This window comes from Andrographis paniculata, unplaced genomic scaffold (genome assembly GCF_009805555.1).
Source record: "Andrographis paniculata isolate CXL003 unplaced genomic scaffold, ASM980555v1 Contig6END, whole genome shotgun sequence".
Lineage (NCBI taxonomy): Eukaryota > Viridiplantae > Streptophyta > Magnoliopsida > Lamiales > Acanthaceae > Andrographis > Andrographis paniculata.
The window spans coordinates 13,713-30,000 of NW_026137606.1; the positions used below are offsets into that span (position 1 = coordinate 13,713).

At 43.4% G+C, this 16,288-nt stretch overlaps 3 protein-coding genes across 3 annotated transcripts; 1 reads left to right on the forward strand and 2 right to left on the reverse strand.

The window, feature by feature from the left end:
- Positions 1-568: 568 nt before the first annotated feature.
- On the reverse strand, positions 569-5,304 carry LOC127264277 (ribosomal protein S3, mitochondrial-like). The gene is made up of 3 exons (XM_051293720.1): positions 5,205-5,304; positions 3,124-3,476; positions 569-2,085 (listed from the first exon to the last, which is right to left on the reverse strand). The coding sequence occupies exons 1-3, from the start codon at positions 5,302-5,304 to the stop codon at positions 706-708; spliced, it is 1,833 nt and encodes a 610-aa protein (XP_051149677.1). The 3' UTR covers positions 569-705.
- On the reverse strand, positions 3,406-7,707 carry LOC127264274 (ribosomal protein S4, mitochondrial-like). The gene has a single exon (XM_051293716.1). It carries the CDS (start codon positions 6,914-6,916, stop codon positions 5,789-5,791), a length of 1,128 nt encoding a protein of 375 aa, XP_051149673.1. The 5' UTR covers positions 6,917-7,707; the 3' UTR covers positions 3,406-5,788.
- Positions 7,708-10,710: 3,003 nt separating this feature from the next.
- LOC127264278 (uncharacterized) lies at positions 10,711-11,252 on the forward strand. Its single transcript, XM_051293721.1, has one exon. It carries the CDS (start codon positions 10,992-10,994, stop codon positions 11,250-11,252), a length of 261 nt encoding a protein of 86 aa, XP_051149678.1. The 5' UTR covers positions 10,711-10,991.
- The last annotated feature ends 5,036 nt before the right edge of the window (positions 11,253-16,288 follow it).

Below are 16,288 nucleotides of genomic sequence, written 5' to 3' on the forward strand. Positions count from 1 at the left end.
GAAGGCGGAGCAATGTTTTTTTAAGAAGGGGGCGAAGAGATCCGCAACTTTCACAGTGAAAGGAGCCCACTTACCCACTCCCCTTTCCTCCCATTGCTAGGAGCCTCGCCCTCTTGACTTGATAGATCAAGAAGACTACAACCGATAGTGGATCGCCTTTTGCAACAATAAGCAAGAGTTGGTAGATCTGAAAATAGCTAGTATACGAAAGTCAAGTAGTCACTTCCGTCGTTCAGGAAGAAAGACAAAGCCTAATGATTTTTCATCCCGGCCCGGGTTTTCCCCACTAACTAATTAGCTTACGACCACTGAACAAACTTGGTTGACGAACATAGTTTATGCGCCGCTAATGTAGCGGCTTGTCGAGCATTTGACAAACTCACACCATCCATTTCAAATAGGATTTGTCCCGTGGACACACGAGCAATCCAACCCGTAGGATTTCCTTTTCCTCTTCCCATTCTGACTTCTGTAGGTTTTCCGGTAATAGGGATATCCGCGAGAACTCTTACCCATATCTTACCATTTCTTCGGAATTGTCCGCTCATAGCACGATGGAAGTGTCCGATTATAGCACGACGCGCTGCTTCAATGGCTCGATATGAAAGCCGACCTGCTCGTAAACTTTGAGTGCCATATCTTCCAAAACCAAGTTGTGTACCGTCCGGTTTGCAACCCCTACTACATCTGCCTTTACGATATTTACTATATTTCGTACGTTTTGGATATAGCACGCCTCTTTCTTTTTTGACTATATGAAATCCACACTTTGACACCTAAGATTCCGTAACGAGTAGATACTTCCGCAGGAGCATAATCGATTTTCTGGTTAAATACATTACGAGATGTTTTTCCATACTTTCCGCATTCAGTTCTAGCTATTTCTTCACCTTCTGATCGACCTGAACAACATATACGGATCCCCGTAACCCCCTTTTGAATTCCTAATGGAATATTCTTCACTATTTTACTAAAAATAGAACGAAATGATCTTGTTTTGGTCCTCAGTTGAAAAGAGATGTCTTGAGCAATCGGAGAAGCACTTTGATAAACAGATTTGATCTTGACCGATTCAATGTTGGTATTAGTCTTTGTTCTATTAGACAACAAAGATCGCATTTTTTTCACTTCGTTCAAATAAGAGTTGTACCCGTACGGAATTCTTCTCTTTCTCAGTATGATCTCTATCATCATCTCTATTCCCTTTATCAATTCTCCTATCCTACCTAGGTCTATGAATTTCTCTATCAATTCCATTACCTTATCCTTAGCCATGAGGTTCCAACATTTTCTCCTTAATTGACCTAGGAGTTGTTCACGGGCATTCTCAAAAAAAAGGTTATTATACACCCCAACCCCATCCCTTGGAAAAAAAAAGGTAGCACCGAAGAAAGGAAAGAGCGAGATGGTGGTTTTTGGTGTTCCCGCGAAGCGAAGATCATTCGCTTGGCGAATGAAGTGGGTCAACCTCTTTTTGGCTTCGGCCAAACACTTTTTATCGCTGGTCGAGCTTTCTACAAAAAAAGCGATGCGAGAACGTATTCTCTTATCTAAGCTTCTTTCCTGTGCATTAGCTCCCCCCATCGTAGCCACGCCCGGTGCCACGAAATGATTGAGAACGTAGACGGGGTCGAAATGCATTTTGTTCTTTGTATTCAATAAGTATTGCATGACCGAATAATTCAAGGAAGAGCGCACTGCGGGGAGGGTCCTTTTAAGTAGATGACTCGTCGGGCCGTCGGAGCGGGACTTCTTTGGGAAAAAGAACTTCAATAACTTCGTTTTTCTGAAGGAGTCGTCATTTTCTATCAGAAAGGCTATGCCATTTACAACCCCGGCGTATTTCGGATGCTTGAAGGCCCCGCTGACCCGAAGTGATTTAGAAAGATTCTTCTTTATCGATGATGATCGGTCATGGTATCCATAGCCTTGCTTCTTTTTCGGCCAAATCCTGATAGAGTTTGGCTTCTCCCGATCGTCGAGCCTGATCGACTCGACTCTTTTCCCCGACCCCCGGCCTCTCACTTCGTTTCCTTCTTCTTCTGTACCGTCGCTTGAATGAAGACACCCGATCGGCCGACGGCCCTTCACCTTTCCGGGTCTGGAAACGGGGAAGAAAGAAATTCTCCACCTACCGAGGCCCAAAGGTGAGTCTCCGTATCTTCTCCTTGGGAGTCCTTTCCTTCTTGCTTGGTTCTGCAGACTTTCTTGCTGGAGTCGTCGTAGTGGATTAAAAGAGGATAGGTTCGAATAAGTTTAAAACCTTCCCTTTCGAGATTGTTCTCCCTTTTCGGGAAAATGTAGAAATATATCACTTACGACTTGCCAATGTCGATTACGAAAGCTGAGTGACAAAAGGTACCTTCCAAAACCAACTTGTCGTAGCCTTCGTTTTGACGATATACACGAACCGAACGATACAGCTTATTCATCTGAGATATACGGATCCCCGTAACCCCCTGAATATTCTTCACTATTTTACTAAAAATAGAACGAAATGATCTTGTTTTGATTAAAAGAGATGTCCAAAGCACTTTGATAAATTTGATCACTTCTTGGTATTAGTTTTGTTCTATTGACAACAAGATCGCTTTGACTTCGTTCAAATAAGAGTTGTACCCGTACTCTTCTCTTTCTCAGTATGATCTCTACAACATCTCTTTCCCTTTATCCTCCTATCCCCTACTATGAATTTCTCTATCAATTCCATTCTATCCTTAGAGGTTCCAACATTTTCTCCTTAATCCTTTGGAAAAAAAAAGTTCACCGAAGAAAGGAAAGGGGAAAAAAGAAAGAAGGGGTCTTTTGGCTACTTAGCTTCGCTTGCCAAACGAACCAAACATCTAAAAGTGCCTCCGAAACCCGTAGTGCATTTTGTTCGTATTCGGGTATTGCATGACCGAATAATTAAGTACTTCCTTTTAAGTAATGATTCAAGGGCCGCGGGGACTTCTTTTAAAAAGAACTTCAATCTTCGCCGAAGGAGCGTCTTCTATCAGAAAGGCTATGCCTTTACAAAGATGGCTAAGTGATTTAGAACGAAGATCCATAGCCTTGCTTCTTTTTGAGTGCTCGAGCCTCCCGACTCGCCTGATCTTCTTTTCCCGACCCCCGGCCTCTCACTTCGTTTCCTTCTTCTTCTGTACCGTCGCTTGAATGAAGACACCCGATCGGCCCGACTTTCCCAAATTCCCACCACCGGCCCTTCACCTTTCCGGGTCTGGATTTTTCGCGTCGTTTTAGTCGTCGTGGTCGACGGGGAAGAAAGAAATGAATGAATGCTCTTTTGGGAAAATGTAGAATAATACACCTACCGAGGCGAAAGCCAAAGGTGAGTCTCGTAGGTGGACGTATCGAACCGAAATAAGATCTCAGATTGAGATCTTGATACACTGATTTCCCATAATAATAAATAGAGTCAATGGTGACAGAGCCGTGGGAAGAGCCGCTTCCTTCTTGCTTGATAGGGGGGGCTTCTATTCACCAACGCAGACTAAAAGTGCTCTCCGAACCGTGCTGGATAGTGACCCATCACACGGCTCTCAAACCCAACCTGTGGTGGATCCCGGAGACAAAGTAAAAGCGCTTTATCCTTTGCCCCATACTTTGAGATGCTCCTCCCCGTCGATCAAGGATTTTGATTCTCGTGATAGGCTTAGCTTTAAGCCGCTATCGTTCGGTTCGGATAAGTCAAGTCCCTTCGGTCGGTTCGCTCAGGTGGTCTTCCCAACTCTTCCCTAACGTTCAGAGTTGTTCTGGTTTGAGATGAGAAAGGAGCCCTTTTCGAATACCTAAGCGAGCGCCATGAATGAATAAGAAATTGACAGCAGAGGGAATCAATGATTCTTATTCGACCGAGTTATAGCTAGCAAGATGTCGATTACACACCGGAGGTTGGTAAGAACTGAGGGACAATGCCCCCGTAAGCGGGCCTACCAGCGAAGCAACTGGTACTTGATCGGGCGGGGGGCGGTTTGCTTTCGTGCAACGCCCTCGCAGCAAGAAGAGGCAGTTGTGAAAGGAAAGGCCCTTTCTATCTTAAACGATTAGAAAAGCCTAAACGTCCTTTATTGAAAACGAAAGCCGCGAACGAGCAAGAAAACGGATGCGCCTACAAACCTCTCCTGCTTATTCATTATGAATTAGGGCGAGCCCCAAACATCCCTTGACCTGTCGCTCCTTCTGAACCTCTCGCTGTCGCTCGAGTTCTAACGAACCTTTACTAAGAAACGAATCTAAAAAGTTGCCCTTCTTTCTCAAACTCAAAGTCAACTTTCTCACTTCTTGCTTTAGTTTAGTTTGATTGCAACTAGCGCGCTTGACTAAGTTGATAGAAAGTCAAGGCTCCTCTCCTCTTTTACGAATCTACAACTCTCTTTACTGAGCGAGACGTAACCCATACCCCTACTAGTGGTTATTCTTGATTTTCCATTCTATCCTTTGTTTGACAGCTTAAACTAGGCTCCCCTATAGGTTTTTGGTTTTTATATAGGTCAAGGGCGCGTCGGAACGGTCGGTAGCTGCTTAGTCTCATCCGACAACAATAAAAGTTTCCTTGTACTGCTTTTTTTTTTCAAAGAAAAAAAAGAAAGAAGGGGGTCGATTTAGGCTCCTTCCCTTCTACTGCATAGCTGCGCTAGCAGGTACTACGAGCCCTCTGTCCCACGCATCTAACCAGCTCGCGTGGTTCACCGGTTCCACCGAAAACTCTCATTTGTTGAAGCGGAGCATAGTGCGCTTTAGGCGCCGAGCGAGAAATGTCTCTTCTTTCGTTTCGGGTTATTCACTGATCTGAAACTTAGCACTTCTTTTCTTATTGATTCCAAGGGCGGCGGCATTCTTGAATGAAGTCTATCCGAACCGAATTAGCACTTCTCAGATCAGGCTAGGCCTCTCCAGCTGAGCTGGGCGCCGGGGCCCTGGATGCGCTAGCGATTGGCACATAGGGGAGTGGTTGCCCGGGTTTCTCGGCCTGGTATCCTGCACCTCACGTTCATGATATCTACATTCAACTGTGCCCCGGAGACACGGTCGAAGCACGCCCGCCCAGTGTGCTTCTTTCACGACATGCTCTAGTCCTGGGTGTCTTTCAGTGGTCTTCTAGCCAACAAATATCAGAAGTCGTGTCCGCCCCGGACATCCGCAACGTCCTCCCACGCCTTTTTCTATTTGAAATCTGGGACAAACTGAAGGAAAAGACTGACCCATTCGGTGACTTTCGTGGTCGCCCTCACTGAACCAACTTGAATCTGAACTACGATTCAGATCAAGTCTGACCGAAATCGGATTTCCCTTTCGTGCCATATGTACTTAGACTTTCCCTTTTTCCCCTTTTTTCTTCCCGGTCCAATATTTGTGCTCGAAGGTCTTCGTTTCCGTGTATCTGATCTCCTCTGCTCTTACTGAACCTACCCACAAAATCAAAAAGAAAGAAGAGAGATTTTGCCATGTTTCCCGGGAGAGGCCGCCTTCTCTCAGGCCAGCAGTCTTCTACTTCTAGTCGACTGCTTTATGACGGGCTTTCCTCTTTCCTGGGCTCTGCTCGCTTCGTCTACGCTCCGACCCTAATAATTGAAAAACGATATTTCCTTGCCCTTTAACTAACTGGTTAAAACTTGTCGTCAAAAAGAAAAAAAATGGAAATAGTTATTCAAGACCTAGATGGATCCCTATCTTTATCTCTATCCACGAAGATACCTATCTATATTACGAGAGATCTATCTATGAATCGATCTAGACTATCCTCTATCCGGATAGATATGTCCCTTATGAGCGACTACGCGGATCTTTATATGTTTTGGCCACGTTCGTTTCCGCGGAGAAGAAGAAGGTTTGGATCTTTCAATCTTATGTTGTGAGGGATGTGACCTATGTTAGGTCCATAAGATACCACAGCTTTTGGTGTTCTATGATTCACCTCCGAATAATGAGTAGGTAGTTCGATTCTTTTGATTTTTCTCTTCATAGTAAACTTCAGGGGGGATGCGGAGCAATAGGTCGAATTTCTATATAAAGAAGAGTTGTAAACTATAGGATTTCTTGTTTGAGTAGGAAAATTTCGGTTTTTCTCGTTCCTTCTCTTCGATAAGAATAGGGATTTGAAATGATACAAATTCCTCTTCATTCTGTTGTGCTCATCGAAATAACTGCCTAAGCATACTTTTTTGGATCCAAACTTCTTTGTGTCTTCTTCTTGCATAGAAGAACGCAACTGTTGCAAAAACTGGGATTTTAGTAGTAGGCGGCATTCCTTCTTAGTTTTGAGTTTTCGGAACCATTCTGTTTTTGTTCTTCGGAACATTCTCACCGGGCGATCCAGAAATTTTCCTATGAATTTATCAACTGATATTTCGCTATAGAAAGATCTCCTTATTTCTTCACCGCGGGTTCTCGCATCATTTTCTTGAAAAGATATTATATCACCGTGGGACACTTTAAAATGAATAATGTTTACCATTCTATTATTCACACAAACCCTTCGATGACTTATCTTATGCCTTGCTTGAGGAATAGTTTCACGAAAATGGAGACGAACCGGAATAACGTCCGATCTTGTTTCTGGATTGAGTAGAAAAGGGATATATGATCGTTTTCTTCTTCTGTGCATCTCTGTGATGGGTAAATCTCCATGAAAAAGGGACAACTTTCGTGTTGTTTGTGATTGAATGTAACTGTTAAGATTTTCTCTCGAATAAATCTTTCTCTTAATAGATCTCTTCTTGTTTCTCAATCTTTGGAGAATGCGGCGCTGTATTATTGTAAGTTCTCTGTTCCAAACATTTCCTGAAAGTAGACGACAAGTTTGAAATCTTAATGCAGGGCAAGGCATATCTCGTTGAATCCGTCTTTTTCGCCACATCGCGTATAACGGGAATCGAACCCGCATCTTCTCCTTGGCAAAGAGAAATTTTACCATTCGACTATATCCGCGTTTTTTATTCGTGATACACAATATATCCACAGATATATTATCATATATACCCGAATCCTATTTGTGCAGGGTCGAGCTGGAGACTCTCTTCAGAGAGATTCCAATTATTTTCTATATCTAATGAATTCTCTTTTTTTTTCATCCAAGAAGTTTGACCCCCCTCTAATTTTCTTTTTTTGGGGGGTCATTTTTGTTTTGGGTCTGGGACGAATAGGTTCAAGAGATCAGAGAATTAAGGATACCCACCAGAAAGACTAATCCAATCCATAATGATGCGCCAGAAAATACAACATTTTTCTTACTTGACCAACCACCAGGAGAAGCAAATGCGACAGGTATGCTAACCAATAAGATTATTGAAGTAAGAATTAATGCAAAAACAGCCAATTGGAAAACAAGAGTCATGCTTTTAATCCTCCAAGATACCGACAAATAAACTATACCATTTGATCCCTATATAAGAAAATACATCATCAAGGGATTTTCGTGTACCACGAATCGATTGGACTTGTTACCACCCCCTTTACCACTCTATCCGTACATGGAGTCAAGGGAAATGGAATTTCTTTTTTTATTTCACAAGTGGATATGGTGGATGGATAGATGGATCGATCGGTAGATTCACACCTGAGGTCTTTCTACAGATAGTAAGGGTATCCATCCCCTATGGCCATGTTCGATTCGGAAGAAGAAAATAAAAACTGTCTTTCGGAGAGATGGCTGAGTGGTTGATAGCCCCGGTCTTGAAAACCGGTAACGTTTTGAACAAAGAACTATCGAGGCGCTTCATGCCCTCTCGCTTCGCTCGAGCTCACTCAATCCTCTCATTTCGGTCGAGCCCCTAAACTCCCTCTCGCTTTGCTCGAGCTCTAACGAACCTCTCTCACAGCTGATTCAATAGCAACGAATTCGAACAACTAACAGACGATTCCTGCTGCGCATATGCTCTCCCTTACCTGGGAGGTTTAGCATAGATTGATTACCTGGGGAGCAGTCTAACGCCCTGTACGACGGTTAGGGTATTTCCGGCTTTCTTTACTTCATTTTCGTATTACCCCGCCCGGCTGGATATTGCCATTGTAGGAGTAGGCATAGGTCAATCATAGAATGTGCTTCCTTCCTTGGACTTTCTCTTTCGAAAGGGGTTCAACGCCATTATCAAGAAGTAGCATGAGAAGGACTCTCTCACAAGCCAGTCTATTCCCCGCCAAAGAAGTGCTTTTTTATGTGTGTCTGGAAGCAGAAGTATTTGCAGTTACTTTAGATCTTGGTCCAGGCCATTTCCCTTCGATGGCAGATCCCGTGGAAGTGCACTTTCTTTTGTGTCGGACTAGGAGAAACGTCATGACGTTCTAAGGAGCTAACTATCTGACAAGGCGCTATTCTCGTAGAAAAGCCTCCGCTTACTAAGTGTCGTAATAGTTAACAATTCTCGAGTGCTGCCAATAGATCCCCAAAATGTTGGCAAGTCAACTGGAAGGGCTAAGCTTATCCTAATCTATTTCAGAGAGTTAGAGTGCTCTGCCATATCCACTAGTTTGAGTGGTAGCTCCCTTGAATGGAAGCCATTGGAAGTGATCATTTACTGTCTTTCTCCCTTCCGTTCGCCTGGGTGGATTCGACTGTCAATTTCCCAACCCAGCATCAAAGCAGGCTCAAGTCCATGCAAGAAAGATTCCAGGAATCTGGTGCAATAGCTGCATCGATAACAGTTATCCCGAAAGATGTCACACTGTTGTAATGGATAAGAGGCCATTTTTGGGCGTTAAGGCAACCTTGTTAGAGTAAGGAAAACAAAGACTTTTGCATTTTCTGGCTCTTAGAATACTGGAAAATGCAGCTGGCATCGGGGGGCACAGAGAGGTAAATCCGCTGGCAAAGCGCTTGAGACGTTCCAACAAAAATTCACCTGACGCACTGAACCATGGGGGTACCCCGGGCTTAAGCTGCAGGACGGGGCTTACAACTAGCTAATGGAAGGTAAGCAAGACAAAGCAAGTCTTAGGGGTATTCATGGTAGCGGTAAGCCGTGATAGGTGTAAGCAAAATCGCGCATTAAGGTAAGCAGTACCGAAGAGGTGAGGATTGCATAAGACGGTCTTCCTATGAGAAAGAAATTGGTAGTCATCTTTTTTTTGCAGATCAAGTATCCGAATGCTCGAGCGGGTAGAGAAGTATACTTACGATATACTTTGACGCGGCCCACCTTGAGTTATTTTCCAACACGTTCCCCACACTCGGGATTTTCAATGCCTTCTGTAATCAAAGCTTCTGTAGTAAAGTGGAAGGAAATCTGAGACAAGTGTTCTGGCAACTGCAACGCTCCCTGAAAGGTCTAACTCAGGAGCCGTTTCTGATTCAAAAATCAAGACTCAATCATATGTCTGTCCCCCTCTTCCTTTGGTTTGGAGCTAGCTTCAAGCTACAGCTATGTCTTTGCTGTATATCTCTCACTCTCGTTCAGACAGGGGTTCAAAAAAAGCTCTTAGCCAACGCCCACAAGCATGATTCAGTGTGAAAATCACTTTCTCAAAGAAAGTCAAGTATGTGCTCCAAAATTACAGTTTGCACTAGTCACATCTTTCTCAAAAAGAATGTGACGCGGTGGTCAATCAAATAGATCCTATCTTTGTCAGAATAGAAGGAGGTACACAAACCAAGCTTTGAGAGTCAGAAGTTGGAGACTGGTATAGACTGAGGGAGCCTGCGACTTTCAACTCAGCCTTATGAGAGGGGCATTCCAACAAGGCTTCGTGAATAGTCAGAGCATTTGCTCATTTACGATCTACTCAACAAATAGTACTACCACCACGTTAAGGAACAGGATTGATTCTTCTTCCCAAAGAAAGTAGGTGTATTTTTGGGGCTTGTTTTGATGATGGGTAGGCTTTTGTGCTTTGGCCCGGCATACGGATATCATATCAGGGGGCTTTCATCGAGGAAAACAGGCTTGATAGGCCCAAGTCTGAATTTGTAGGACTTTGTTGGACGGGCCCGTCGATTACAGATCGTCGTGGGCTCAAACCAGCTCTCGTTAAGCCAGAAAACCTTCGCTTGGCCCATTCGATTGGGTTTCAAATAAGAAAGATTTTTGAAATATTTTCTAAAAACTCTATATTAGAAAACGGTGAAATCCTTATTTCATTATATAGAGTTCACGATCTATGGGGCCCTCGGAAGACGGCTAAGAATGTCCATTAAAAGGAGCGGAGCTTTTTCTTTCAAACTGTCTTCAAGCACGAATAGAACGGGTAAAGGAAGGTATTCTAAAATCCTAAGAGCTTTCCGTCCAGTTTTTTTGTCACTTTCTTCTTTTAGAAACTTCTTCACTAAACGAAATTCAAAAAAAGCTGTACTGACTAGTGTGAACTGAGCTGTAAACAGTACCTTTGCTGGGAAAAAGCAAGGGTCTGATCAGATCAATCAAGTGTTTCAAGGACAGAGCTGTCGAGTGAGGATTGGGCGAGGGGAGTTCAAGATGTACCTGGATCAGCCAATAAAAAAAAGACAAGTAGAAGCGCAGGGCTAAATAGTGCAAGTAGGGTACGGGCGGAGCGAGTCGCTTAAGCGAAGCTTTTGGACAGATCACATGCTTTTTGTACTGGTCCGCTTTGAGCTGTCGAGTAAGGAGTGCTCTATCTCTTAAGAAAGGGGCTTTGGAAACCTGCCTTATTAGACGAGAAAGGGGAGTACTCTCTGATGTGCGTTCTATTATTACCTCCTATTCCTGAGGGAGTGATCGGGATTAAGCCGCGTGGCGATACCCGCGAAAAAGAAAGTCCTATTCGCTCTTTGGGGTGGGCCTTTCGTACTCAAATCCGTACGGGGAAAGGACAATTATTCAGCAAAATCTAGTGGATGGGGTTCCATATTCATGAAAAGCCAGGTTTGAACCATGTTACGGAACCAAGACAAGAATTCTTACTAATAATAAGAAAGGGCCTTAAGCATAATAAGTTCGGGTTAAGGGCCTCCAACGCCTATAAATAGAAGCTTCTTTCAGTCTATATTTTCAAAGAGAGAGGTAGAAGTCAGAAAGAAAGACTTTCAGTAAAACTGAATGGATATCATTGCCGAAAGACTGGCAACAATTCGGAACGAAATCCGTCAGGTAGAAAACCAGAAGCTCCAATGTGAGCGAATGCTTGGTCTGTTCTGGGAGCATCCGCCCCCTCTCGATCCTGAGGACGTAGGAAGAAGGATGCAATTTTTACGGGACCGCATTCGAAGTCTAGAAAACCAAAAGAGGGCCCTCCTCAACGAAGAACAAGACCAGATTGTGCAGGCCACCAACCTCTCCCGCGATGACCAGGGAGACTAGAATAGAAGAGTCCACTCTTTTTAGTTTTATAAGGTTTCAATTAAATAAGTGTCTGGAGACATTTGTTTTCATGTCTGGTGTTCTTTGTCTTTTTTTAGTGTAGATCTATTCCGGTGCCTACTGGAGATAGACTCCTATCTATGCTAACTAGCTTTGTTTGGTGTTATTTGTTATGTTTGCATGTATGGCCTAGTGTAAAATGTTGTCTACTTAATGCTATGTTAATATAAATAAAGACTTTTTCGTCAAAATGTGCTTCATGTGAAAGTTGAAATAAGGTGTAAGCTAAGTGTACTACTGGAGATGTGCTTATTAAGCTTTTACAGCTCTGAAGCTTCCTTCCTTACTGTAATGTGCATAAGATAGGCCTGACGCAAGGTAGTTGACTTACTTACTTGATAGAGTAAGGTAATGACCATTTTGGAACAAGTAAGGAGATATCGCACGGAAAGCCGGATTAGGTCTTATAATCGAGATTTCTTCGACAGGCCTTAGTCCCTCTGGGGCTTCAGAAAGGATAGCCATATAAGTGACATCCTAGCCAGAGAAGAGCGAGTGAAAAAGATACTATGCCTTAACCATATAGTCGCCCCTTATAAAGAAATCTAAGGGGCTATATGGGACTTAGTATAAGCTCTCACCTGATAAAGAAAGAAAATTGTAACAGGCGTCCCGGAAGCTATTCCTGTAATAGGATCGCCTTTGGTAGGGATGTTTACGAAAACATAATTCCCACCAAGGCAAGTAGTGAAGTGTAACGTGAGACATGTAATCTCTCATTTTGTTGGCAGGGAAGCCCACCAATAATTAGTGAAAGTCTACTACAACATCCACTGTTCTGGGGCTACGTGTCATTAGAGGGATATGACAAAATCTTATCTCTTGAAAAAATCCACAATTCGGGAAAAAAATCGAATGAAAAATTGCCAGCCTTGACCTCAGACATGAGTGTATGAACTGCATTGTGTGTTTACCAGTGCCCGTATATAGCTACTTGTCGCTTAGGACAAAAGTGGTGACAGATTACCAGGACGAAGTAGCATAGGTTTGATGGGGTTAGTTTCTCATGTGCCGTGACCTAGTCGAGGGTTGGTCCTAAGAGATCCTTCTAGTAAGAGCAAGATAGACAGTAGACTAAGGAATGAAGGTAAGACCCCTCTTTGAATTCCTTTTCTGGTACATTCACCCCTGCTGTAGCATCTGATGCCTGTCTCGGTTCGGTTAGCGAAGCATTCTATTCTAAAAGCTCGGTTTTCAAGGTGAATGAAAGAGCCTGGAGTTGGGCCTACTTACTGGACTGATCTGATCCCTGTAAGGAGTTTGGATTATAACGCTCCTTTAGATAGCTTTATACCCTACCTAGTCAAATACTGAACTGAAAACTGGAACTGAAGGGCCTGCACTGGTCCCTCGCTCTTATGCAATGATCGTCTGGAACTTATTCGCTCACTTACCCGCTTGCGGACTACTGATAGAGAGAGAAGTCAATAAAAAGAAAACCCTAATGATATGTATCCGCTCCGGTCCGAAGCGAAGGGAAGTCAGACTTAAACAAAGGGGAGGGCTTCGGACAATTCATTAAAGTTATGAAATTGAATTCATGAAAAATAAAGATCGGAAAATAGACCGATAATCATAATCCATTGTCTGTTAACGAATGCTCCTACTCCTAACGGTTCTATATCCAATTCCTTAAGGATAAGGAAGAAGGAAAGGGAAGGAGAGAACAGCTACTAAGAGTTATAAGAGCCATACCACAGAAAGCTAAAAGGAGCCGGGGTCTACTAACTGAACACAGGCAAATTCTTTATTGAAAAGGACTGAAAGTACAACCTTGATAGAGTAAGGAAGTCATCAAGCATACTTTCGGGGCTTCGTTTTCTCCTTTCTTTAGTGAAGGCAGGCATCTGAAAAGGTATCTGTACGAGGACATCCAGTATGACGATGAGTTTCCAATCCGAAATGCTTATATAAGACGAATCCAATGAGCTAATGATAAAGCGTCTAGAGTGACTTGTACTTCTCGTAGAGATAGAGGGAAAGAAGCTTAGTAAGCTAGTAGCACGAAAGTTTCTTCTTCAACCTACAGGTGTACTTGCTTTACTCTTTAGCAATCCCAATCGAAATTGTCGGTATACAGATCTATTCCACCAAGGTACACATCATTAGATGAGACAAAAGGAAAGAGAATGCACAACGAGGGCAGAAGCAAGAATCGAATTCACACGCACAAGAGACTTGCTCCCATGTAGCGAAGAAAACCTAAGGGAGCTTTTTTTATAAGATTTGCAAAGAAAAGGAATTCTTCTCGCTTTTAAGCAATCAGAGTAGGGATCTCTCTTCGATGAGTCAGACTAGGCTATGATTCCCAGATAGGAAGAAAGAGCATTCGCCACTTCACTATAACTCCCTCCTTACTTAGATCTTCGTGACCCTCTTCCCCCAACCAACACAGGGCTTAGAGAGTCGCTTTGCTTAGATGAGAAATCCGTCTTTCTTCCGTCACGGTAAGCGTTCTAGGACTGATAGTGAAGTTCAAGCGTATCATAGATCAAACTCTTTCAATTTCAGTCAAGCTTGTTGTAAGGCTAAAGCCCCTTTACTAGACTAGTAGGAGCAGAAGGAAAAGTCGGAAAGCTGCTTTCCTTAGATAGGGCTTATCGGTAAGTCAGTGAAGCAAGTCTTATGGTCCAAACAGAGTACAGGGCCTGCACTTCCGGAAGCCTGTGGGGAATGGGGAAGGAAGACCAAACAGAGCTTGAGACTGAGAGAAGGAACGAATATCGCTAAAACCGAGACCCATTCCCTAAACGGAATAGACAGAGAATAGGCTCTTCTCCTTTCGTTTGTGTTCTTTACTAACCAATAATAGGTTTTCTTAATAATGATAACTGGCTTCTGTCTTGTTTGTTTTGCCGCTCATTTTTTTGATCCAATTGTTCATTCCTGGGAAGAGGAAGAAGCAGATAGAGCAAAGGCTTCCTCTTTCCATCCGCTCTTCCCTAAGTGAGCGAATTGCATGTAGAGATCCGTAAGGGCTTATAGTTTAATTGGTTGAAACGTACCGCTCATAACGGTGATATTGTAGGTTCGAGCCCTACTAAGCCTAACACAAACCTCCACCCCTTTGGTGGTATGCATCTTAGTTGAAAGTATGGCATCAGTCCAATCGAAGATGGACAGTGAATCAACAGAATAGGCTTCATGCCAACTCGGAAGAGAAGGAGCTCTTGTTGCCGGAAGAGTTCTGGATAGTAATGCACCAGTCCTTAAGCCGCATGCTTTATTCCCTTTCTCTTGTCTCTATAGTCGGCATTTGACCGTTTAGTTTGTCCGATATTGTTTAATGAGCGGTGGGTGCTGTAGTTATGAGTTCTGCTTTCTACTGAGCTCTTCCTCTCCTATTTCTCCATCTGGTGTCTTGTCTTGTTGTAGTTCCCGAGCTCTCTCCCCAGCCTGCTATATATCCTTTTTTCAACCCGGGCTGCTAAAGAGCTGATACCTATACCTGTTTGCTTGTTCCTGGTTCTTCCTGTTTTCCTGGGAGTTTTGGAATAGGGATTGAAGTTGAAGCTGCTCATCATCCCCCCTTAGTAATTCCTGCTCTAGGCCCCTATTATTATATTAGGGGTAAATACCTCTTTGAATCGATGCCGGTAAAGCTCGAGTAGGAATTATCCTAATCTACCAGTCGTAAAGGAATAACCCCTAACTCTAACACTTCTCTAGTCACTTCATCGGCAAGAAGCTCTCGTACAACTCGGTGGCTTACTAAGCTAATCGCTTACTGTTACTGGAACGCTTACCTCTATCTCCTAATCGTCCTAATGGCCAACAAGTTCGTCCTATTGCTTTCGAGGAAGTGAACTGCCCTCCCTCTGCTTAACTGCCTGCTGCTTCCACTCAATGGGCTCCCATACGGAGACTCAATTCGCCCTAACATCATTAATTCGCCGTCCAAACATCCGGTGGTGGATTGAAATGGGCTTCGCCCTCGTCCTCTTTAGATCAGGATCTTGAGAATAAGTATGTGGGCAGTAGGAGGATTATACAAAGAAGCAACTTTCTCTATCGGTATCTCTAGTTGGAGCTCTATAAAGACTTACAGAAGCTTAGCCTTCACACCTTTTCTCCCTTATCTCCTATTGTATGTAAAGGGCTTCTCTTGCCCACCTGGTAATGAGTCCTATTGCTATGTTCAAAAAATTCCTATTTCTTTTCAAATAGCACCTGAACTGCAGTAGCGCTTAGCCAAGCTTAGAGCTATCAAAGGCGATCCTTCTTAGTACGGGTACTAGCTTGAGCCAGTTAGGATTGACAACTTTAGCTTAGTTGGAGAACTCAAAAAAAGTATGTTCTTTAAAGCGAAAGATAGTTTCAGTCACTTCACTTCTTACCAAAGAAAAAGGGAGACTTGCTAATTCAATTCAATCGCCTTGGTTTTTCCAAGAAAGGCGTGGGATGAAGCTTATCATGAGGACTACGGATCGTCCGCCTCTGGGACATTATAGTCAGCAACGCACGAACGAAATAAGGGCTTTGTATCCCGTTCGAAATGAAGCCTTTATAAAGCTCTGAGAAGTAGGATTTTCCTCCAAAACCAAAGGACTCCCCACCTGACCTGGGCCTGGGAGGGTATACCTTGCACATGCAGGAGGTCAATAGAAAGAATTGATTTGTGGAAGAAAGGTAACTTGCTTACTTAGTGCTTGTACTAAGGAAAGATTACGACTCCTATAGATAACAAAAGAGCGGACAGGAGCAAGCCATAGACCTATTAGCTTACCATCTATAGTAGGCCTCGAAACCTTTCCATATTCTTCTACTCCAGGTGAAATACCATCATAAAGGGGAGCCTGAAGTAGGAGTCCCGGAAGAGGAATCAACAACGGAAGGTGAAACCGCATCGAAGAAGGCAATGAAATAGGTGCAGAAAGCAGGCCATCTGAAGGAGGAGTACCAGTGGATAGAGAAGGCAATTCCAGTTCCACTATCGGATTCTGGGCATGAATATGAGACTAATGCAGTCAACTTCC

What these genes read in the sequence shown, in the direction of transcription:
- LOC127264277 (XM_051293720.1), bottom strand. Translation starts at nt 5,304, where the DNA reads ATGGCACGAAAGGGAAATCCGATTTCGGTCAGACTTGATCTGAATCGT. An exon ending in CCACGAAAGTCACCGAATGG is followed by an intron (nt 3,477 to 5,204) that starts GTCAGTCTTTTC and finishes GTTGGTGAATAG; the next exon opens with AAGCCCCCCCTATCAAGCAA. An exon ending in CAGAAGAAGAAGGAAACGAA is followed by an intron (nt 2,086 to 3,123) that starts GTGAGAGGCCGG and finishes GGAAAGGTGAAG; the next exon opens with GGCCGTCGGCCGATCGGGTG.
- LOC127264278 (XM_051293721.1), top strand. Translation starts at nt 10,992, where the DNA reads ATGGATATCATTGCCGAAAGACTGGCAACAATTCGGAACGAAATCCGT.
- LOC127264274 (XM_051293716.1), bottom strand. Translation starts at nt 6,916, where the DNA reads ATGGTAAAATTTCTCTTTGCCAAGGAGAAGATGCGGGTTCGATTCCCG.